The sequence below is a fragment of the Lactuca serriola genome, chromosome 1 (assembly GCF_051521515.1).
Source record: "Lactuca serriola cultivar US96UC23 chromosome 1, Lser_US96UC23_V15, whole genome shotgun sequence".
Classification (NCBI taxonomy): Eukaryota; Viridiplantae; Streptophyta; class Magnoliopsida; order Asterales; family Asteraceae; genus Lactuca; species Lactuca serriola.
Window position 1 is genome coordinate 34,344,611 of NC_136408.1, and position 24,993 is coordinate 34,369,603.

The following is a 24,993-nucleotide window of genomic DNA, read 5'->3' on the forward strand; positions in this document are numbered from 1 at the left end:
AGTTGTTACTAGTATTTCTTTATCAAATACCACCATCAAATTTATATCTTTTGGCTGCAGATTAAGGTTCAAATACTTTCGATTGAAGAGAAAAGATTGGACGAAAGCATCACATCATTTGATTCAACATTATTTTTGATGTTTTTTACTGTTAATATATATGGTTAAACTTCTAATGTTTGTGTTTTTCCTGACTTTTCCATAATGGAATGTTCACTTCTATTCCATTCTTTGTAGGAATTAATACACTTGGCTAAAACCATTTGGTGTTAAAAGCACATGAGTATCCATATCTAGCAAAGTCTGATACATTCCCAAGTAATTAAAGGTTGTATTTAAGGAGAAAATTTTAATTACGTGTTAAATGACTTAGTGTCCATATTTGTAGCTTGTATAAGCTGCTGATTCGTAAAAATCTGGAGTTTTGTGGCTTGCATAGTAATGTAACCCAAAGAAACAAAAGTGAGTTTTTAATTACTGTATGACTCTTTTAGTTTCGTATACCAAGTGTTTTTTCACCATATAGATTTATTTTTTGCATTTATTACACATTGCACACTATATAGTTTCATCAAGGATGAGTTCATACAATCTGTTCCTACATTGGTTTAAGGTTATAACAATTTTTCTTCCTAATGATGTGGGTTTATGTCCTAGATTCATGCCAAGGGTTTGATAATGGTTTAGTTTGAAAAATGTTTTAAGTTTGATACGTAATCATGTATAATACTATTAGTTTAGAAATATTGTTGGATTTAATTAATATTCAACTTTTTTTTGGCATAATGTTCACCTTAATATTTTATTAAGTATAATCATAGTAAATAGATATGTAGTATAATCATATCCAAAAATATATGTAAAAAATTGTTTTATTTAGACAATATAAAGAATTGTATGTTACATTACATAGTATTATTTGGAAAATAAGAGGAATTATATATAAAAAGAAATGGATTTAACTTTTAATAGACTGAATAAATAAATAACTGAATGGATTTAATAAGATAACCAATATTAAAAACAAAATTAGCTTTTTTTAATGGTAACGAGCATTTATGGTCAATATTTATGCTCCTCAAGATTAGTGGGAAAGCAACATTTATGAGGATACCTCTCGGCCTTTACTGAGGAGGAATGGGGGTAACTATGTCTTCTTTGGGGATTTTAATGTCGTTAGAGAGGCGGCGGAAAGATTTGGCTCTGTATTTTGTCCTAGCTCATCTATGTCGTTTAATGATTTTATTGAGGAGAATGGTCTTATCGATGTGCCTGTGGTGGGGAAGCGGTTTACTAGAGTTGATAAAATCAAAACTAAGTTAAGCAAGCTAGACCGATTCTTAGTGTCAGATCGGTTCTTTTATAAGGTTAACCAACTTCAGGTTTCAGTGTTAGATAGGAAGTGGTCTGATCATTGTCTGATTCTGCTGCATACAGATACTATTGATTATCGGCCTTCTTCATTTAAATTCTTTAATTCTTGGCTTTCTATGGAGGGCTTTGAAGATTTCGTGAAAGGGGTTGTATCTGAGTTTCTTGGTAACTCAGCTTGGAGCAAGTTTGTTGCGTTCAAAAACAAACTTAAGTTTATTAGAAATAGGATTCGTTCTTGGAATGCGGAAACTAAGGTTGCTTCACAAACTTCTACTTCTCAATTATTACGTCGACTGGTAGATACTGATAAATCTATTTATGATGGTCATTCTTGTGATGATCTTATTCTCGAGAGAAGAAGTATTCTTGGTGTTTTGGCAAATCTAGAAAAAGTTAGATCTCTAGACGTTGCGCAAAACGTTAGATCAACATGGGTTGTGGAGGGTGATGAGAACTTTGCATTTTTTCATGCCTTATTGAAAAAAAGAAGACGTCAATTGATGATTAGAGGTGTGTCTATTGACGGGGAGTGGGTTTCGGAGCCTTCTAAGGTGAAAAAGGCCTTTTATGACTTCTATGCAGCAAAATTCCAGCCTTTCCGAGGTATTAGTTTGAATCGGAGAAGCCATAGATTCAAGTCCCTTGATTCGAGAGTTGCTTCTTCTCTTGAAGTGGTGTTCATGGATGATGAGATTAAAAATGTTGTTTGGGATTGTGGAGTGGATCGTGCCCCTGGTCCTGATGGTTTTACTTTTCGGTTTCTTAGACACTTTTTGGGAGATCCTTGTTGGTGATGTTATTGTTTTTGATCAAGAGTTTTTTGATAAACCAAATTTCCCGGTGGGGTGTAACTCGTCGTTTGTTACACTGATTCCTAAAGTTGATAACGCAGTTCATTTTAATGATTATCAACCTATTAGTCTTATCGGTCTGCAATTTAAGATTATTGCTAAAGTGTTGACCAATAGGTTAGTTCCGGTGATACATGATGTTATAGGGATGGAACAGTCTGCTTTTCATAAATCTAGGCAAATTTTGGATGGTCCTTTGGTGGTGAATGAGTTGGTCAAGTGGTTTAAGAAGAAGAAGGAAAAACTTATGTTGTTTAAGGTAGATTTTGAAAATGCGTATGATTCGATGAGCTGGGAATATCTGGATACGATTCTTTTATTTATTGGGTTTGGTGAGAAATTGAGAGGTTTGATTCGGGGTATGTTTTCAAATGCGAAATCTTCTGTGTTGATTAATGGAAGTCCTATGGATGAGTTTCAACTTTTCAGAGGTCTTAGACAAGGGGATCCTCTTTCTCCTTTTCTGTTTATTATAGCTATGGAAGGTCTTCATATTGCAGTTGAGGATGCGGTTGCAGAAGGGGTGTTCCGGGGTGCTCATTTAGGATTTGATGATGTTATTATTTCTCACTTGTTTTATGCAGATGATGCTATTTTCTTAGGATAGTGGGATGCGGCTAATATCCAAAATTTGATTTGTATTTTGCGATGCTTCTTTTTGGTGCCGGGCCTTAATCTTAATCTTAATAAATCTAAGCTCTTTGGTGTGGGAGTCAATTCGTTGGAGGTTGATAGCTTACTTTCTTTTACTGGGTGTTCGGCTGGTATTTTTCCTTTTGTCTATCTTGGTATTCCGGTTGGAGAATTTATGGCGCATATTAAAGGATAGCAAGTAATTATTGATCGTTTTAAGAAGCGGTTAGCTTCTTGGAAGGTGAAGCTGTTGTCCATTGGAGGCAGGTTGACTCTTCTTAAATCTATTTTGGGGAGTTTGGGTATTTTTTTTCCTCTCTATTTTTCGTATTCTTGCTGCTGTGTGTCGTCAGTTTGAGGCGTTAAGAGCTCGATTTTTTTGGGGGTATGGAAGAAGGCCATAATCGAATTAATTGGGTTAATTGGAATTTAATTTTAAACTATCATGCGCAAGGAGGTCTGGGGTTGGTAGTTTGAATGTTTTTAACTTAGCTCTTCTTTGTAAATGGAAGTGACGTTATATGGGTGCTTTGGACGTATCATAATGCTTTACTTTTTAGTAGTTCTAAGCCTAGATAAGATAGACTTTTTAACTCTATTGTGGAAATTTCTTTCCGTTGGTTTAGTTCTAGGAATTCTAAGGCTATGATTAGTTGGACGATGTGGATGCAAAACCCAATTCTAATGTAATTTGTTTTTTCCTCTAGCTTTTTGCTGGAGTGTTTTGGTTTTGGTTATAAAATTTGTTGTTGTTCTAAAAAAAAATTGTTGTAATTATTCATTATTTTAGCGTCGTTACATCGAATGAGGAGTTTTCTTTTAAGAATTGTTTCAAATTTAGAATATTCTTCTGATGTTGTTGAAATTATTTTAAAAATATGTTTTATTTAAGAATATATTTATGAACATTCTTTAAAAATGCTCTTGATTAAGAATTTTGATTTTGGGGACGTACACCGGAAAAAATGTTGGCTCTACCTTTTATAAATTTATAAATTTTGAATTTTGTTTGGTTCATGAATTTTAAATTTTGAAAGAATATATATATATATATATATATATATATATATATATATATATATATATATATATATATATATATATATATCATTTGGAGATAATATAGAATGTGTGTATATCTTGATTTAGTCAAATCCATAAATTTAGGAAACTCATTCAAATCAACTTCCTTATATTTATTATTATTATCTATAATAGTTAAAGAATACACACACACAGATATATATATATATATATATATATATATATATATATATATATATATATATATATATATATATATATATATATATATATATATATATATATATATATATATGTGTGTGTGTGTGTGTGTGTATTCTTTAACTATTATAGATAATAATAATAAATATAAGGAAGTTGATTTGAATGAGTTTCCTAAATTTATGGATTTGACTAAAATCAAGATATACACACATTCTATATTATCTCCAAATGATTGATTTAGAATTGTCCTACGTCCACACACAATAGATGTCATCCACATTATAACATAGTTCTCTCTCTCTCTCTCTCTCTCTCTCTCATATATATATATATATATATATATATATATATATATATATATATATATATATATATATACAGTGGCGGAGCCAGATTTAAAGTAAAGGGGTATCCCAATCCGATGAGTTTAGTTTTTCAGTTTTCCAAACTCGGTTTTGGGTTTAAACTCAAACTCATTCAAAAGTTTAAGTTGTTGAGAATTGAGAAGTTTGTGTTGCTTATATAACATAAGTGTTGGAGATTTGTTTCATGTTATGGCCGATGTGGGACAATTTTAGAATTAAAAAAAAAACAGATTGAAAAAATGATAAACAAAATAAAAATAACCCATATAAGAGCTAAGATTCGAACAAAAGACCTCAAACTTAATAGTTCAATACTTTACCACTTGGACAATACAATAATTGTGTTTAATTTTCAAAACATACTAATATAATATTTATAATCTATATAAAACTATATAAAAGGAGCTACGAAAATAAATGTTTGCAAGAAGATTTGAACTTGCAACCTCCAAAAACATCCCCTAATTCCTTAGCCATCTAAACCAACTACAATTCATGTTATTACCTCGCTAAACATATTTATATTATGTATGTATACACTATATAAAACGAAATTTCTTTAAAAAACATATACTACCGAATATTTTTTTAGGGGTATCCCGGGATACCCCGGGATCTATGGTAGATCCGCCCATATATATATATATATATATATATATATATATATATATATATATATATATATATATATATATATATATATATATATATATATAAGTTGAAGTTGGCCCAGGTGATTTATCTCGTTTCGTGGTTCCGCATGATAAATGTCATCCAGATTATAACGTAGCTCTCTCTCTCTCTCTCTCTCTATATATATATATATATATATATATATATATATATATATATATATATATATATATATATATATATATATATATATATATATAAAAGCCTTATTTACCTAGAGCCGCCAAAATCAAATTTATTGGGTTTTCTTTCGGCCACGTAATCTACCTTGCGAACGACGCCATTAACATCAAAGTCGATTCACCAAGGGATGCGTCCGCTTCGACTAATTTTTTATTTTCTTTTGGATCCTCATATATGTTAGGGGACCTTGCTTCGAAACGTACGTTTGTCTTAGTAGACGTGGGCGATTTTCATGAACCCAATGAACCAATGCACTTCCCCTTTTCTCTTATGCGTCTTCGTGCTGCCCCTTCCCTTCTATGTTTTATTTTGATCGGGAAATCTTTGGACATGTTCCCTATAGTGCAAACCTTGAGAAACCTCATTTTTCTCCTTTCGCCGATAGCAATTTCACTCAGATAAATGGATGCAATGTAACCTACTTTCTGAACGGTGCCAATGGATATCAAAGTCATTACACCGCCTTATGTTAAAGATGGTGAATCGGTGTTCTACAGGACAGTTTCAGATAGAAAGGTATATATGTCCTCTACTACTTTTTATGCCTCCTATTTTACAAGAAGCCCTCCAGGAACACGTTGCTTCCATCCTCATGCCTGCGCCGTCACACCTGTTCCTGTTACCTTGTCCGGTCAAGAACCGGACCTTATCTTCTATTTCTTTTCTTACACTTCTCTTGTTCGCTTTTTTTATTGTTAGTGGCGACACCAATCTTCAATACGTTTTTTGTTCTGATCCTCATGTGGTTTTGCATATCCATGATCCACTTTCTACTTATGAACCCTAATCCTTCATCATGTTTGTTATTTTTCTGAAAACCTCTGTTTATCTTCATCTTTATATTTGAAATTAGGGTTTTCTTAATCTTGCTTCTTCTTCTGGTGTTGGTGGTGTACGTCTTTTGCCAATATACTTTTGATAATCAGAAATGTTTTTAAAATTTTAAATTTTTTTTTTTTTGTAATATGTTGAAAGGGTTATGGGATCTCAAAATTGGCCTTATTCAAATACCGATGCAGAGTTTTTAATATCTAATTAGGCTTTGTAGGGATGGGATACGAGTTGTAGGGGAGGCCGACTACAAGCGAATTAGGAGTTGGGGGCAAACAAAATTTACCTTTCTGCTATAAGTTCAAGTGGGACCGTGATTCAAATCTACGTATGGGAGTTACATGTCGGGAAATGGTAATGACCATTTGCCTTTATGATGTGGTGATCTGGTTATGCCAACCCTGGAGTTTGAAAGTTAACTTGCATTCGAGTTGTATTTCTGTATGATAGATTGCATTGCAGCCCAATTTTTAAAATGACTAATCATTATTTTGTGATGTGGTTCTAGAGGAAGTCAATGTTTAGTTATTATGTCTTATATATTATGCATATTTATCTTAATGATGAATGATCCTTTACTTTCTTCCATCTCTGTTTCTTACATAGCAATGGAGATGAATTAATTGCTACAGACTGTAGACCATATGGATCTTGTGAGATTGGATTTAGAGTGTCTCTATTTGTTTGTAAGTTACAATTATTTCATAGTGCATGCCAAGTGTTTTATGATTTGCTTAAATGAAAACATAGACCTTTAACTTCAACTTTAGTTTTTTTTTTTTTTTAATATGATGCAACAATGTCAATATGGGTTGTTCTGTATTGAGTAGTGCCAGTGATGTTCCACAAAATCCTAATTAGTAAGAAACTACCAAGTAAATTTCAATTTCTCATCTCCATTTTTGTTGTGAGCTTTCTTTTCCCTTTCAATATTCCATATTCATATATTGTGTATTTGCACTGATTTTATGGAGAAAAATTGGAATGTGTATTTTCAGGTGCAAGAGAAAATAGAGTGATACCAAAACACAAATTCATTTAAAAACCATGGCTGTTGTACAATTGAAAACTAACTATTCTTGCTAAAATGAGAAATAGGAAGAAAAAAACACTAAAAGTACGCCACAGTGAAATATTTTAGGCAATTTTAGTGCTTAGTGTGCAACAAAACAACAAACACATTAGTTAGAAATCTCACCGATTCATCAATAAGGGATACAAATCGACTGTGTGAAACAAAAAAAAATCCCTTTTTGTGATTGTTAAATGGTAATCGAGACATTTGCTATTGTTGTTCTTGATATTGTTCAACAAAATTCCCTTTTTATATCATTATTCACTTGAACTTCAGTCAAACATTATCTCATTTGAACGCTGAAGTTTTTATGAAATAAGAAAATACTTTCAAGTTCACTATTTTTATGCCAATTTACCATATTTATGTACCTGTTATAGTGTTGCAATGGAGGTGGATATGGTATTGCAACTGCACCCATCATGCTTCTTGGTGATACTGGTACCAACAGAATTCGTGTTATTTAGTCACTTCAAATTTTATATTGATGATTTTACCCATTCTTTCTTCTCTTTCTCTATTCATCATCCTTCTATGTGGTGGTGAAATGTGGTGGTGAAGAGTCTGATGGTGGTTAATTGTTCATGGTCCTCTTCTTCAATTTGGCCAACCCTGTTCCAAGTCCTTATTTTGGTATGGTTTATAATTATTGGGTTCCTTTGATTACCTTAAATTAGGGTTTAGAATTTAAATTTAGTTGTAATAATTGTTTATAAAGATTAGATATAATCTATATAAAATCTTGAAATCATATATATGATAAAGAAATCAAATACTCATGATCGTTTGCAAAAGGAAGTACAAGAGTCAGATGAACTGAGGAGAATAAGAAGTACCAAAAAACTGAGTTGGGTTGACGGATTAACCTAAGTATATTGGGTTTAATGCAAAATAAATCAACTTATAAGGTAATAAATGGTGCTCGACCAAAGCCCAGTCATGGAAACAACTTTTAGGCTTGTATTGTTTTATGGTGCTTTCAATTTGAAATTTTAATTAAGATAATATATCATTAATATTAGTGTATGATCATAAAAGTAAGTTATATAAATACAAAAATATATGGCTAAAACCATCCAAGACACAAGAGCATGTTAAGAATTCATGGAATAAATAATAGGAAGTTGTTGAAGGAATTTTGTTGTCATCCTTCACATGTAAAAGATACCACTTTTACAACTGATGGACTTTGTGTTATTACTTATTACTAAATCAAGTGACTGTATAGTAAAGGTAGTCTGATAGTCTTTTTTTTCTGTTTATTGGATCTTTTTGATTGATTTATTTTCAAGACTTTTAAGATTTTTTATATAGGTTTATGATTTAAAGAGTACATATTGTCTACATACATTTCAGCCACCTACTACAGCCCTAGGTGATACGATTCCTCTTTTTTGTTTGTAAGTTAACTAATAGTAGATATTTATGTAATGTTTCTTATTAGTTTTTTTTTATTTTTTCTGGATCCAGGAACATTTGGTCAAGTATTGGAATTCCAGAAGATGAAAAAGAGGAAAGGGTTGCCACTAAAGTTGTCAATGGTAATTAGTTGCGTGCAGATTATAGATTTGCAATTCCAATGTGGGAGCAAGTCCTAAGCTTCGATATTTATCAATACTAACTATAATTCAATTTGTTTCATCTAACATACAAAATTATGAACTTTTGATAGATCATAAATAAATTTGAGCCATCATTTGTAAGATAGTGTGTAAGAGGCTTTTTAATTGTCATTCTCTTGAGTAGCCAACATAGATGAACTTATGTTTTGATGAATAAATGGTAAAATAAGTCATAGTAGAGCTGTGAATATATTTTTTTTCATAGTATTTGTTTATGTCAGTCTAACAAAAGTGACAACAATAAGAGCAGATCCATAATTGCAGGAAATAGCAATAGACTACTCATTTTACCAATATTGGTAATGTACTTTCGTTTTTACTTGTAGTAATAATGTTACCTCACATACATACCCATAATAGAAATGCACTTTCATCCCCTACCCTAGGGTACTCATGTTGCTACTTCCTTTAGACCACCCGTGGGTCGTGCTTAGCACGACCTACAAGAAACCTTTTTTTTTTCTCGTGCCTTATACATCAAATTCACCCCCTTCCGGCTACGCCACGTACCCTACCTTCTAATCGACGCAACATACCTTCCACAAGACACACCGTATCTTCTTCTCTTCTCCTACAACATTCCACCTTCTCTTATCCAATGACTCATCGATTCTGCTTCTCCTCCAATCACAAGTTCATCTTCCTCCCTAACAAGAACACCGACGACATCATGGTGTGCATTTGGTGGGGTTTGATGTGAATCTATAGGTATCGTCAAGTTTTTAAGGGACGTCATCTTCCTTCAAAGTGATGCACACACCTTTATTTTGGACTCTCACATATATGCCTGGAAACACAAATACCCTTTGCATTCATCTATCGATTCCCTTTATTTAACCGCAGTACTTTAATTATTCAGAGTTTTGAGTGGTTGGTGATTTATGCGTCTCCTTCCTCCCGTATCAGAAAATTGGCACTCTCCGAAACCACAATATTCTGTCATGAACTCTTATTTGAGACGGGTTTAGAGAAAGGCAAATGTCGTCGTGTTAAAGTCTAAGGGATCATGGTGAATCGACATACCAAATTAGCAATAAAGATTAAGGGGCAACCAATGAATAAGTGGTTCAAGCCTCGAATAAAGAAATCAAGATGATATTTCATGATTAATCACAATAGCCATTTATAGGCTTTCCATAGGGTGGAAAACTCATATAAGGAAATAACAATCAACTTTCAGTATTTGTTGATTATAACAATGTACTTTCATTTCCTTTTTCTTGTTCATGCATAGTTCATTGAAAATTCGTCAATTTATCGCATTGTAGTTTTACCTTTTTGGTTATTAGCACAATATACTTTACACAACTGTAAAAAACCCAAAATACCTTTCATGGACCGTGCTTAGCACGGCCTCAAATATTTCTAGTATATATATATATATATATATATATATATATATATATATATATATATATATATATATATATATATATATATATATGGAAAAGTGAATATACCCTTAAGGGTATATAAGCTTAGGTATCCAAACTGACTATACTACATCATTTTGTATCATATAATACATTCTAATTGTCCAATGTTCTTATAATTTAACTTCAAAGTTGATTTACTTCTAGGATTTTTATAAATTACACATTTATTTTACTCTTACATAATTTTCATTTTCAACTACAATATATATATAGCCTAGTAGGTGTTCGGCAAAAGATGTGATGTATGAGAAAGATAATAATGAAATTTCGAAAATATTGAAAGTAAATCATGTTAAGAGTTGAAGTTTAAGAACATTATAATAAATATATCATACAAAATGACGTGTTATGGTGTGTTTGGGTACTTAAGCTTATATACCCTTAAAGGTATATTCACTTTTCGTCTATATATATATATATATATATATATATATATATATATATATATATATATATATATATATATATATATATATATATATATATATATATATATATATATATATATATATAAAAGTTGAAATTGGCACAGGTGATTTATATCGTTTCGTGGTTTGACTAATGACAAAATACATTTTTATTAATATGGTTTATCATTAAAATAAGGCAAGACGGTGAATATATGTCATCCGGCCTACAACAGGTTGACTTTATCAGATCAATAATACATTTAGGCGTTATTTTTGATGCAGTAAACCAGACGTGTCACAAGAAGATGACCCGTCAAGATATGGTTTCTAGAGGCTGCCATATTTTCTTATCCACGTCTATTGTATTATAATAGATACCACACAAAGTCATAAACTAACAGTTTAGGTGACATAAAAAATTGATGAATTAAATATAATCGTGTGCTGAGATCGCAGTTCTCTATTTATGTCTTGGCAGATCTTCCAACTACCAATCACAAACGAAATGTTCTCTTTCTCCAAGAACTATTTCCTGTTCTACTTCTCATTCATTGTTTTAATAATTTTTCTCAGTGTCAAATGGATTTCAACTCGTTTAAAAACTAAGAAAAATTTACCACCATCTCCACCAAAGCTTCCGATCATCGGAAACCTCCACCAATTAGGGTTGAGCCCCCACCGGTCTCTCCGTGCCTTGTCAAGAAAACATGGTCCACTCATGTCGATGCACTTTGGCAGTGTGCCTGTGCTTGTAGCCTCCTCCCCTGAAGCAGCTAAAGAGATCATGAAAACCCATGATTTAAAATTCTGTAACCGACCCAAGTTAAGAATTGTCGACATAGTTGTGTATGGCTCCAACGACATTACATTTTCTCCTTATGGAGAGTATTGGAGGCAAGTGAAGAGCATCGCGGTAGTCCATCTTCTAAATACTACACGAGTTCAGTCATTCAGACAAACGAGGGAAGAAGAGGTGGGACTTATGATTGACATGATCGAAAAGAGTTCTGGTTCTGTAGTGGATCTAAGTGAGTTACTTTTTAGGCTTGTGAATAACATTGTATGTAAGGCAGCTCTAGGGAGGACATACCCTGGGTCGAAGTTCGCGGACTTGTTGGAAAGGTTTGTGTGGGTGTTGGGTGCTGTTAGCCTTGGATCCTATATCCCATGGTTGTCATGGGTAGACAAATTGAGTGGTTTAGAGGGGAAAGCACATAAAGTTGCCAAAGACTTTGATGATTTTCTTGAAGGTGTTGTTGCAGAACATGTAGATAAAAGAAGAGGGATGGATGTGCATGCTCAAAGTGGTGAAGATCAAGATCTAGTTGACATCTTGTTGGATGTAAAAGGAGATAATACAACTGGATTTACTTTTCATAGAAATACCGTTAAAGCTCTCATCTTGGTAAGATTTCTTCTTTTTTCTAATTAACGAGTTATGATTAAACCTATCGACCTATTGACCTAATAGTGACCAAAATCTTTTGTTAAACGGGTTTAAACATTTGTTAATGTTTTGAAGTTCGAACTTTTTTTATATTTAAAATTTTGTTACGTGCGTTAAACATATGAGATAATGAGACATTGTTACTAAATTGTCATTGAGTTTATTGTTGTTATTCCATGGAAGTCAATTTGAAATTTTTGACTACTTATAAGTAGCAACCGCTTTCTTACTTTTTGACATGATTCATTGAGTTTAGACTACAATAAATTAAATTAAAAGGAGAATTTCATGTATCTCCTTCTTAAATATCAGAATATCATATTTATCCAAGTTAATTTTTAAATATTATATTTATCCTTCATAAAATTTCTAAATATCATATTTACCCTTTATAAAAATTCAAAATATCTTATATGTCATTTTTAAACATCAAAATATCATATATGTCTTCTTAAATATCAAAATATTGTATATGTACTTTTTAAACATCAAAATATCAATGATAATACCTAAAATATTCTCCATCTACAACATGATAATAATCAACAACAACAAAAACTAAACAAGCAAAATATACATTCCATAGAAAGGGTTAAAAATGAATCTTTTTGTTTGTCAAGAGAGCAACATTCCAACAATTTAGGAGTTCACATTCCATTATCATAGACTAAGGATAATATGATTATATTTTTTAATTATTATAATAATTCTAATGTATAAAAAATGATTATAAAATATTAAAAACATTATAAGAAAGGATTTGGACAAATCAAACAATTGCAATTAAAAGAGATGGAATAAATGAAAATATTAGGTCTTACCATATACATGTCTTTCAATGTGTGGTTTCTTGACTAGGACAGAAAACCAAACACCATATCATTTCTTTGGTTTAGGTACCAGATTTAGATTTCTCTCACTCTCCCTCATGTTTTGATTGGGCAACCGTTTCTTTCTAGTTTTTATTAAATTATATATATAAAAAAAACATTTAAAAAATAGAAAACTTTATAAAAACACAACATATTTTCATCAAAATCTTAAAAAAACTACTATAGTATTTATTTGTACGTTAAAACCCTTATATTTTTTAAAATGTATCATTTAAGGCATCGAGTTCGATATATCTTAGATAGCCGAAAATGTTAGGTAATCAATTCTCAACGTTTTGATTGTTACAATCCTTTCATGAAAACATATTAGGTTTTTCTGAGGTCAGAAAACCTTAAATAAGAATTTCCAAAAGGGATAATGACTTGAAAGGGTAACGAACTTTCGACTTTTGTCACATTTAGTCACTAAACTTTTTTTCGTTATCTATTTGCCATTGAACTATTGAAACTGTTCACATTTTACCCTTATAACCGGCTGTTGCCGGTCATAAGGGTAAAATATGAATAGTTTCAATAGTTCAATGGCAAATAGATAACGAAAAAAAGTTTAGTGACTACAAATGAACAAAATCGAAAGTTCATTTCCCTCTAAAAAGTTCAATGACTAAATGTGAACAAACTTCCTCTTGTATTATGTTTTAGCAAATTATTTATTTTTGTTAAATTGTAGCAACATTTGTTGATGAAGAAATCTATGAAATTAAAAAAAAAAAAAAAAAAAAAAAAAAAAAAAAACCCTGAAAATATATTTAAAAAAAAACAAAAAACCAAAACCGAAATAAAAAACCAATGGTTTGACATTTTCCAAAATAAAAAATCAAAATTTCCAATCTGATTTTGGTTTTACAAAAAAATGAATCATTCTCACTGATATGAATTATGATCATTGGTTTGGCATGCGAAATTTGTGACATCCCATGAATATATAGTTACAACATCGTCTGAACTCGTAATTTATAGTAAGGGGTTAGAGTATCATCGCATGAATACGTAGTTATAACATCGCCTGAACTCGTAATTCATCACCTACAGGTTATGGGCCTGCTGGTGTTTCCACTAGGTTGTCTAGAATAGTCCGTGGTCGCCATCTATACTCTGGTAGACGACTACATCGCCACATTGCTGGTTAAGGTTATGGTATCTCCTTTCATCCTACATCACATATTCATCATCATCTATTTACCTAATTATCATCACCTTTCTATCATCACTTATCTCTCATCATTTTATTTGATCACACATCAACTATTTCATCTACCCATGTTTCATCTGCAACATATTTTTAGATATAAAATAAATATACCGTTTAAATCTTTTAAAACATGTATAAAATCGTTCATCCAGCATAGATAGCAAGTATTCAAATAATATGCACACATAGCACGTAATTATATAAAATACTTCATATCTATGTGTAAGATAAAAATAACTATATAGGGTTTTTGCCAATAGCGCGGACTCGTCGAGTCGCCTCACTGACTCGTCGAGTCCATTCATTAATCCGAGTCATCAGTCGCGACCTTACTCGACGAGTTGAGGCGTCAACTCGTCGACTCTCTCTTCTTAACTCAAAAGAAAAATACTTAAATTATGATACCTAGAAATCCGGATGTTATATTTTGTTTTTTTATTTCATAGATTTCTTCATCAACAAATGTTGCTACAATTAAACAAAAATAAATAATTTTGCTAAAACATAATACAATAGGAAGTTTGTTCACATTTAGTCATTGAACTTTTTAGAGGGAAACAAACTTTCGATTTTGTTCACATTTAGTCACTAAACTTTTTTTCGTTATCTATTTGCCACTAAACTATTGAAACTGTTCACATTTTACCCTTATGACCGGTAAATTTGAAACTCTTGCAGGATGTATTTGCAGCTGGAACAGATACTACGTTCGCAAGTTTGGTATGGTCAATCAGTGAGCTACTTAGACATCCAAGAGCAATGGAAAAACTAAAACAAGAAGTAACCAAAATAGCACAAGGAAGATCCATGATTCTCGAAAAGGATTTGGAGAACATGCAATATCTTAAAGCTGTCATCAAAGAGACACTACGAATGTATCCTCCAATTCCTCTACTTATTCCTCATGAATCAACAGAAGATGTCAAACTACTTGGATATGACATTCCAGCAGGCACACAAACATTGGTCAATGCGTGGGCAATAGGAAGAGATCCTACAGCATGGGAAGAACCAGAAGAGTTTAAGCCTGAGAGGTTCTTGAATAGTTCCACTGATTACAAGGGGCTTCACTTTGAACTGCTTCCATTTGGTGGTGGGCGAAGAGGGTGCCCTGGAATTCCATTTGCTACAGTCATCTTTGAGCTCGCATTAGCAAATGTGATATACAAGTTCGATTTGGCATTACCAAATGGAGTCAAAAATACGGATTTGGACATGAAAGAGAAATTTGGCATTACGCTCCATAAGGAAGCTCCTTTACTTGTTATGGCAACTCCTAGTTTCTAGTAGTTGCTTATATATATTATGTAACTTTCAATGGAACATATCACAAAATATATAGCAATTGTTTCAATGGCAATAACACATGTTTCACAAGATATTCCTATACATTATGTCATTAGTTCTTTTGATGATCATAACATAAGAAAACCACATATTACTTATATAAGTTTTGGAGAAATTATTTTTCTGTATGTTTCTTAGACTACAAGATATGGTACCTATGTGGACAACAGACACAGTTATCTTCGCTATATGTTCAAATAAAATGTCTCCATGTACGAGCCCCCAACGACAAGTCATCACCATAGGCTTCGTTGATGCAACTTTGTCGCAATAGATACCCTTTAATTAGAGATGACATAACGTTGTTGAAGGTTCGTCGTATTAGACATTCAAATACGACGTGTGTGTGAAAAACTCATCTCTTTTTGATTTTAATGTCAAAGATTTGGGAGTTTTTTATGGCTCAACAATAGAGCTAGGTAGGGGAGGGCTTCATTATGGGATTCATGGGTTGATAACGTGATGTATTGTAGCTTGGAATTCCAGCTTTTTCAATTTTTTTAAATAAAGTTTTGCTGTTAGAAAAAAGGAAAATGACTTACAAGGCTAGCGAAGTTTCTAAACCGTTCAAATAACCTTAATTATGTTTTATTTGTTAAAAAAAAAAAAAAACTTAACCTTTTGACTAAAAAAGTCCAATGAAGTTTCTAAACCGTTCAAAAAACCTCAATCATGTTTTGTCTGTTGAAAGGTTAAGTTCGTTATATTTTTTTTAACAGACAAAACATGATTGAAGTTTTTTGAACGGTTTGAAAACTTTGTTGGTTTTATAAGTCATTTTTCCGATATAGTAATAACCACGTCATCTGTTTCTCTTCTTTTACTTCCATAGATTTAAACAAAAGTATAATTCAGTTGGGTTTTTTTCGATAAAAAATTAAGTTCTTTGGGTTTTTTCTTAAACAGACAAAACATGATTAAAGTTTTTTAAACGGTTTGGAAACTTGGTTGGGCATATAAATCATTTTCCCTTAAAAAAATTGACCAAAAATAACGAAGTGGTTATTATGTTGAACTTCTTCACATATTCATACGTATAAATTTTTGTTTATATTTTGTTTTCAAGATATTTTAACTACTAAAAAACGTTTTATAAACTTTATTTTGAATATTAATTGACTATGATGTTTTTATAACCATATGAAACCATTTAGACGTACAACGAATTGAAATGATTACAATACTAGAAAAAAAAAATATCACAGCCTTAGATCAATCGGAATCAAGTACTTATATCACTAAAATATACACAAACTTATTCAACGGATTAGGTATTTCTTCATGTGAATTTTCCACCATATAGCCCATTTTCTCCTCGTACAGATGCAATCCTCATGCTAACCGTGAACTACTGTGACATATGGAGTTGCTACCACCAGTAAAGGCAATTTCTTATGAATTGTGATCCCAACAGTCTCACTCATGTCCAAATCCTCCCCTTTTTGTCCACCAGGCAATTGGAAATCAAAACTATACACCAAACTAGCTAACACCAGCTCATTAACACTCATTGCAAACTGGATCCCCGGGCATTTCCTCCTACCAGCGCCAAAAGGCGTCAACTCAAAATGAAGCCCTTTGTAATCTACCGGACTATCCAGGAACCTCTCAGGTCGAAATTCTTCAGGGTCATCCCATAAACTTGGGTCTCGCCCAACAGCCCATGCGTTGATCAGAACTTGTGTCCCTGCTGCAATATCATACCCCATTAATTTAACATCTTGGGTCGATTCCCGAGGAACAAGCAGCGGGAGTGGTGCGTGCATTCGGAAATTTTCTTTCACAACGGCCTTTAAATACTGCATTTGATCTAAGTCATCCTCGGTTATCTTCGGTTTGCCTTTGGCTACTTCTCGCACTTCTTCTTGTAGCTTTTTCATGACATGTGGGTTTCGTAACAGCTCACTGAGTTCCCACTCGAGTGTTGAGTATGTCGAATCAGTTCCACCTGTAAACACATCCTACACACACAAAAAACATCTAATCCCATTAAGCCATATATGAAAGTCTTTAAAAGATTTGTGAAATTCATTTAATCGCACATGCTAATAAATAGAAAACTTAATTTAATTACCAAAATTAGAGCTTTAACAGTATCTCGATCTAGAACGAAACTGGCGTCCTTTTCATTCTGAATTTCAAGTAAAATGTCCACAAAATCTTTGTTCTCGTCGTCGCCACCAACATCATATGTTTGTCTCTTCCGGTCAACATGCTCCTCGATCACGCTTTCTAGAAACTCATCAAATTCGGCAGCAATTTTCACTGCTTTAGCTGCATATCCATTCAAACGATCCACCCATGACAACCATGGGATGTAATCTCCAACACTGAAAACACCCAATAACTCTACAAACTGAGCAAATAGCTCTTTGAACTTCTCACCACCGTGCCTTCGCCCCAACGCTGATCTACAAATCACTCCGTTTGTAAGTGAAATCAATAACTTACTCATATCAACCACCGGAGAAGAAGAACAACTAATCTCTCTGATTTTTTCAACGAGCAGATCCGTCTCTTCTTCCCTCATCCGACGGAATGATTGAACTCTTTTTTGACTTAGAAGCTGAAGCACAGCAATGCTTTTTATCTGTCTCCAATACTCTCCATAATCTGCAAACGCAATGTCCCTAGCATTGTATGAAAGTATGCTTGGCACGCTTGATTTTGCTCGATTAGCGAAGATTAAATCATGGGTTTTCATGATTTCTCGAGATGCGTCAGCAGAGGAGGCCACAACTACCGGCACACGACCAAAATGTAGCAACATGAGAGGGCCGTGTTTCTTGGCTAAAGCTTGGAGGGAACGATGGGGGCTTGAACCTAGTTGGTGGAGGTTTCCGATGATTGGAAGCTTCGATGGAGAAGGTGGTAAGTTTTTTAGGGATTTTGACGGAAAGAAATACCATTTTGAAAGAATGAAGACCACCAAGATGAACAATGGAAGAAGAATTAAGGAAGACGAGAGCTGATCAAAGATGAACAACAACATTATTGTTAATTGTTCGGATATGATATAGCATGCATGCTGTAGCAGAAGGTTCATAGAAGATGTATATATAAGCCAAACTTGGAAGGAGATGACAAACAAGTGCATGTACCTGTAATAGAAAAGTGTTGTGGTGTGTATAACCAATAAAACAAAAACAAGAAACCCAAATTTTATAATTCAAAGTTTATACTTAAACATAATTAAGAAGTATACAAATAATTGAAAGCACGTTATGACTTACTTAATCTTATCCAAATTATTCTAAACTCAAATTATTGAAGCATACATATGTTGTTTGATGTATTTAAGGTCAACCATTTAAAATATTAATACTAAATTACAAAAACAACCGTGTAATTATTCAAAAGTTATGGTTTCAGTCCATGATTTCCTTTGTTGCATGTCCTTCGTTGTTTTTTTTAAACAATTCTAGTCCTTGATGTCTTATATGTTTGGCAACCAAATTATTTAGAGTTTTTAGTAGCTTGAATTATTAGCTTTTTATAAGGAATGACATAAATATCTGAAATTTTTATGATTGGTCCATTTAATTCTTAAAATATATTAGTTGCTTTACGGGGTTATAAAGTAGAAAACAATATGTCTTGTTAGTCATCATAACCATTGGAAAGTCAACATAATATTTTGAAAAATTCTTTGTTACCAAAAAAAAACATTAAAAGCACCTCATCTGCTTTCGGATGTGGCTCCAAATTCGGAGACCTGTCTGACTGTAACATCCCAAAATGAGGTACAATTATTATTCATGAATCTTTCTTTTATATGTCAAAATTCGTCCCTTAATATGATAAGTTGGCAAGTCAGTATGTAAGGCGTACTCATGCACCATGCAAATCACGGAGGTCACCTAGTACGCTGGGTGAAACGTCCCAAATTTACGATTCAAAATTTTCATTTTTAATTTAATAAAACAGTATTCCAAAACATTATCCATACAACCCAAAAAGAAAATAAGTGTATAAAACATCATGTCAATCAGAGTAACATCTCAAAGCGGAAACCATGTGGTGTGTCTGATTCAATCATCTCGAGCTCTTCCCCTTGAAATCGGAAGTACCTGAAACATAAACTGAAAATCATAAGCACAAAGCTTATTGAGTTCCCCAAGATACCGCATACCAAACATAAAACATATAACTGACCCCACCCAAGAGTATAATTGGCCCCACCCTAACTCACATAATGGGCCCCGCTCAATGAGTATAATGGGCCCCGCCCATGTACAATTCATACCACATAACAAGTAATAACATACAGGATAATCATCAGGCCCCGCCCATCAAGCATACAAGCACATACACATACTAGTGTCACACTGACAAAGAGTATTCTAACATATCAGGTCATGGGTCGGCATTGGTGCCATCGACCCACTATACATGGTGAGGAAACTCACCTCTGAATCTTAACGATAGCTGAATAGATCCTAGCTCCTAATATCAGCTCAACCCGACACCAAAATAGTAACCAATCCTTAGATACCACTCAAAATACCTTAGCACCCCTTTAGGTCAAACTTTGTTAACGACTAAAGTCAAGGTCAAGGTTAAGGTCAACAATCCATGTTTACCCAACACGCCGTATTGACTTGCAAACACGTCGTGTTTCGCCTCCAAATAGTCGGGGAAAACCCCAGCCAACACGTCGTGTTTTCCTGAGTTCCAACAACTTAACACATTAAGTTGCCTTTTTCGACTTCAAGAGCACCAAATCTCATATTTAGGCCAAAATAAGATTTAGAAGGGTAAAGTTTCCAACTTTACCCATAGGGAATACCAAAAAGAGTCCAAGACCCAACCATAAGACTTGATAGAGCGTGGGCTTAACCAATAAGCACTTAATCCGTGAAGACATAGATCTGACTTCCTTGAGTTGGAAAACCACGTAAAGATGCCAACTTTACATTCATGCATGTCTAAATGAAGCTTTTAACCTAAAAATGGACTTAATAAATGGCTTAAAGCATGCATATGACCAATTAACTCATAAAGCTTGCACATTTATGCTCAAGGAGTCCAAAAAACACTCAGATCTGGAATAACAAGCCCTTAAAACGATTCCACTCTCTTATCAACCCAAAAAGACGCCAAAAGTGTAACAAAACACAAAATGAAGAGATCTAGACATATACAAGTCAAGGTTCAAACTTGATACCTTATAAAGCTTGCACAAGAGGAGATAATTCTGGATCCACAGCCTTTCCACCAAGCAAGACAACTTCAAGATCTCCTCTTCCTTCACAAAGGCCAAAAATGAGCACCAAGAACTTCTTACTAGCTCAAGAAAACCACCAATAGACTAGGGATCAATTTAGGGTTTTAATGGCAATGAAGGTTGGTAAGTGGACCAGCCATGAGGACTTAAGGCCTTTAAATAAGGTGCAACACCCTAAAAATTAGGGTTTCTCTATCAGCCACCAACATGTCGTGCAATGACACATACACGCAGTGTTGGTCCAATAAAGTCCGCAGCCCAAAGGCTCACCGACATGTCGTGGTGAGGCTTCACCACACCGTGTTCAAAGAGAATTATGAAGACTTTTTGAAATAACTCATACCTGGAACTGAATGTTACAAATCTCCCCCACTTGAATCAGACTTCGTCTTCGAAGTCCGCCGCCCCAAATAACTCTAGGTAGTGCTCTCTCATCTCGTCCTCGGGCTCCCAAGTCCACTTCGATCTCTTGTGGTGCTGCCACTACACTTTCACTAGCTCAACAACCTTGTTCCTCAAGTTTTTCGTCTTCCGATCCATAATCACCACCGGTCTCTCAATATAATTCAAGCGGTCATCCACCTGAATATTCTCTAATGGTACCATCATAGAATCATCCACGAAACATTTCCACAGCTGAGAGACATGGAATGCGCTATGAATCTAACTGAGCTAGGCTAGAAGATCTAAGTAATACGCAACTCGGCCCACCCGAGCCAAAAACCTAAAGGGACCAATATACTTGGGGCCCAGCTTGCCCCACTTTCTGAACCAGATGACACCTTTCCAAGGTGACACCTCCAGGAGAACCATATCTCCCACCAAAACCTCTAAGTATGATCGGCGCCTGTTGACATAACTCTTCTGCCGAATCTCAGCTGTTTGGAGCCTGCTCCGAACCTACTGAATCAACTCGGTGATCTTGAGTACCACCTTAGTACTCCCCATAACCTGCTGACCGACCTCGCCCTAACAAATCGGGGTCCTGTATTTCCTCCCGTAGAGCATCTCAAACAGAGGTCAATCAATGTTAGCATTATAACTATTGTTATACGAAAATTTCGCTAACGGAAGATATGTATCCTAACTCCCACCGAAATCCAAAACACACGCTCGCAGCATATCCTCGAGGGTCTGAATAGTCCGCTCTCTCTGCCCATCAGTCTACGGATGAAAGGTTGTGCTGAAATGGAGACGAGTACCCAACTCGTCATGGAATCTCTTCCAAAACCTGGAAGTGAACCGAACATCCCTGTCGGAAACAACTGATAGTGACACCTCATGATGTGCCACAACCTCTCGTATATAAATCTTAGCCAACTTCTCTACGGAAATACTCTCATGAATCGGAATGAAATGTTCGCTCCTGGTCAAATTATCCATGATGACCCAAATCGAATCCAATCTGCGCGTAGTCCTGGGAAACTTCGTGATAAAATCTATGGTGATGTCCTCTCATTTCCATATGTGAATCTACAACGGTTGCATCTTGACGTTAGGAAGTTGATGCTCGACCTTGACCTTCTTGCAAGTCAGGCACCGCTCTACATACCAAACCTAGACTTATGAGCCTCCTCCATTAGAATCTGGCGTACATAACCCCAATATGGAACCCAAACCCGTCGATGCAGAGTCAACAACCCACGACTATCATAATCGAAGGAAGCCACCTGACCCACTATACGCTCGCTCTTTTGGTGCTCCTCCTTCATAGCCTCGACCTATGCCTTACGAATGCGCTCCAACAACGAAGTAATCACGGTCATCCTCAAACATAAATTCTTGATCGGAGCCGCGACCACCTTGTGGTTAAGAGCATCGGCCACCACATTGGCCTTCCCCACGGTGGTAAAGGATCTCGCAATCATAATCTTTCACCACATCCAACCATTAATGCCTTATATTCAGATTCGGTTGATCTATCAATACCTCAAGCTCTTGTAATCCGTGTAAATGGTACAACGAACCCCATAGAGGTAATGTCGCCAGATCTTGAGGGCGAAAATCATGGCCCCCAAATCCAAATCATGTGTCGGATAATTAACCTCTTGAGGCTTCAGCTGCTTCGAGGTGTAAGCGATCACGCGACCCTTCTTCATCAGCACTACCCCCAATCCTATGATCGAAGCATCACAATAAACCACGAAGTCATCCACACCCTCCGGAAAGGTCAGAATTGGCGCCTCAAACAACCGCTGTGTCAGAGTCTCGAAAGTTGTCTGTTGCTTAGTCCCCCAGCTAAAAGTAACCCTCTTCTTGGTCAGTCGGGTCAAAGGGAACAACTATCTTGGAGAAATCCTGGACGAATCTATTGGGTTTTAAGCATTCTAACACTCCTAAGTGTACATGCAACCCTAAATACCTTGGATCTATGTTTTCTCTATTATACATGCAAATATGAACTTTCCAAGGTATTCATCCTAACTAGCATAATAACATTGATTCAAATGAATATACCAAGTTAGAATTACATACCTCTTTGATGTAGATTGTATTCATGAAGCTTGAGTGCCTAGTGCCCCAAGTGTGACACCTCAAATGGTTCACACAACACCAAATACACATGGAATGACTTGAGAGAAATTGGAACACTTCATAAAATCGGCTAGCCCTTTATTCTCACATATAGTGGCCGATTTTCTCCAAGAATAAGATCATTATAGAGTTAGGGTTGCACCATGTAAACCCTAATTGTCATGGCCTTTCATTTCCATGATCCATGGGTAAAAATACACCATGGAGCATCTTATGGGTTTTAGCCCAACTTGACAATCCATGGAGCATTAGCCCACTATATAAGTATGGATGATTTACACAATCAACCCATATATTTAATTAGTCTTCTTTTGATCACTTAATTAATCCTAGATTAATTCTTGATCAATACTAATTAAATAATCTTATTAATATATTAGAACTTATAATATATTAACCAACCTTAAGTGTTATTTCTCTCATTATAGTCTATCCAAATGCATGATGTCATGCAACCCAAATGGACCATGTCGGGTCGGGTCAAGTCTTACCAATTATAGTTATGGACTTAGACATTAATCCAACAGTCTCCCACTTGGATAAGTCTAAAACTATTATTGTGTATGACTTCAAGAATCGACTGGCAATCGTAGCTCTCAAAAGCTTCTGTCGAACTCTAACCTTCTAGATGAACTCTGACCTTTGTCAATGACTTTTCCATTAGATAAGGGATCATATATTCCTCCATTCTAGATATCATATGGACCGAGACATGGATTATAATCATTCTCTCTGTCCATTTGTTGTTTCCCGATTTCCGATTTATGACGACTGACTAATTGAACAAATCAAATCAGTCCTGGCCCGGCCGAGCACTTACATTTGTCATCACCAAATCATCGAGGGGACCACAGATATCGCTTTTATCCCAAAGGTAAAAGGAATGGATAAACTTCGACTCATATGGCTTGTTCTACTACTTGTTGAATCATACACAAAGGCACGTTTTATAACATCGAGTTACCGAATGCGTTTTCGTGCAATCAATGTACAACCAACTCATAGTAACAACTCATATCTCTAGGTTTGAAGAATATAAGATATTATCGTCTCATGATCACTCGTGATAAAATCCATGAAGTGATTCCAATGAGCGCGGGTTGAATCCAATACTCAGAACTTATGAGCAGTCATGAGTGTTGTAGCGCTTTGTCCAACATCTTAGACCTCAACAAGCCAACCCATGACAGTCTTAATTCATATCTACTTCCAACATATGATCGACTGTGGATGGTTTGAATAACTTAGTCATCCAGAACAATGACCTAGTTATTCAGGTAGTTAAAACATGCAAAGTGAAACACAATAATAATTGAATCCAATACGGTATCAAAACCTATGAACATAAATAAAACACCTTTTATTTATCACCATATGATTACACATTATTCATTGTATACGGTTTCAGCTATCAACTTTATTCTTGAATTTAAAATAATAGTTGTCCCATGCTCCAAGCATGTACACTATGTTTTTCTAAACACTAGTCATGCCATACACCAAGTATGTATACTATGTTTGTCTATGATCTTTACTTTGTGAAATAGATCAATTGAACATAACTCCAATGATCCTCTTTTCATAGTCCCAAATCCTTACTGCAAATGCAAGAATTCCAAATTCATGCCATT

The 24,993-nt window shown here is 34.5% G+C and overlaps 2 protein-coding genes and 1 long non-coding RNA gene across 3 annotated transcripts; 2 read left to right on the forward strand and 1 right to left on the reverse strand.

Annotated features, from left to right (window-relative positions):
• Window positions 1–5,401: 5,401 nt before the first annotated feature.
• LOC145082352 (uncharacterized) lies at window positions 5,402–6,766 on the forward strand. The gene is made up of 2 exons (XR_013696878.1): window positions 5,402–5,863; window positions 6,387–6,766. It is a non-coding gene; the product is annotated as an uncharacterized LOC145082352 (long non-coding RNA).
• Window positions 6,767–11,138: 4,372 nt separating this feature from the next.
• LOC145082363 (cytochrome P450 Tp4149-like) lies at window positions 11,139–15,632 on the forward strand. The gene is made up of 2 exons (XM_079023312.1): window positions 11,139–12,126; window positions 14,932–15,632. Exons 1-2 carry the CDS (start codon window positions 11,188–11,190, stop codon window positions 15,538–15,540), a joined length of 1,548 nt encoding a protein of 515 aa, XP_078879438.1. The 5' UTR covers window positions 11,139–11,187; the 3' UTR covers window positions 15,541–15,632.
• A 1,155-nt stretch (window positions 15,633–16,787) lies between these two features.
• On the reverse strand, window positions 16,788–18,698 carry LOC145068010 (cytochrome P450 Tp4149-like). Its single transcript, XM_079015018.1, has 2 exons — window positions 17,675–18,698; window positions 16,788–17,561 (listed from the first exon to the last, which is right to left on the reverse strand). The coding sequence occupies exons 1-2, from the start codon at window positions 18,695–18,697 to the stop codon at window positions 16,938–16,940; spliced, it is 1,647 nt and encodes a 548-aa protein (XP_078871144.1). The 5' UTR covers window position 18,698; the 3' UTR covers window positions 16,788–16,937.
• Between the last annotated feature and the right edge of the window lie 6,295 nt (window positions 18,699–24,993).

Excerpts from the sequence above, each read along its gene's own strand:
- LOC145082363 (XM_079023312.1), top strand. The coding sequence starts at position 11,188 with ATGTCTTGGCAGATCTTCCAACTACCAATCACAAACGAAATGTTCTCT. Across the intron at positions 12,127-14,931 it reads CCGTTAAAGCTCTCATCTTG|GATGTATTTGCAGCTGGAAC; the intron begins GTAAGATTTCTT and ends AAACTCTTGCAG.
- LOC145068010 (XM_079015018.1), bottom strand. The coding sequence starts at position 18,697 with ATGCACTTGTTTGTCATCTCCTTCCAAGTTTGGCTTATATATACATCT. Across the intron at positions 17,562-17,674 it reads CTGTTAAAGCTCTAATTTTG|GATGTGTTTACAGGTGGAAC; the intron begins GTAATTAAATTA and ends TTGTGTGTGTAG.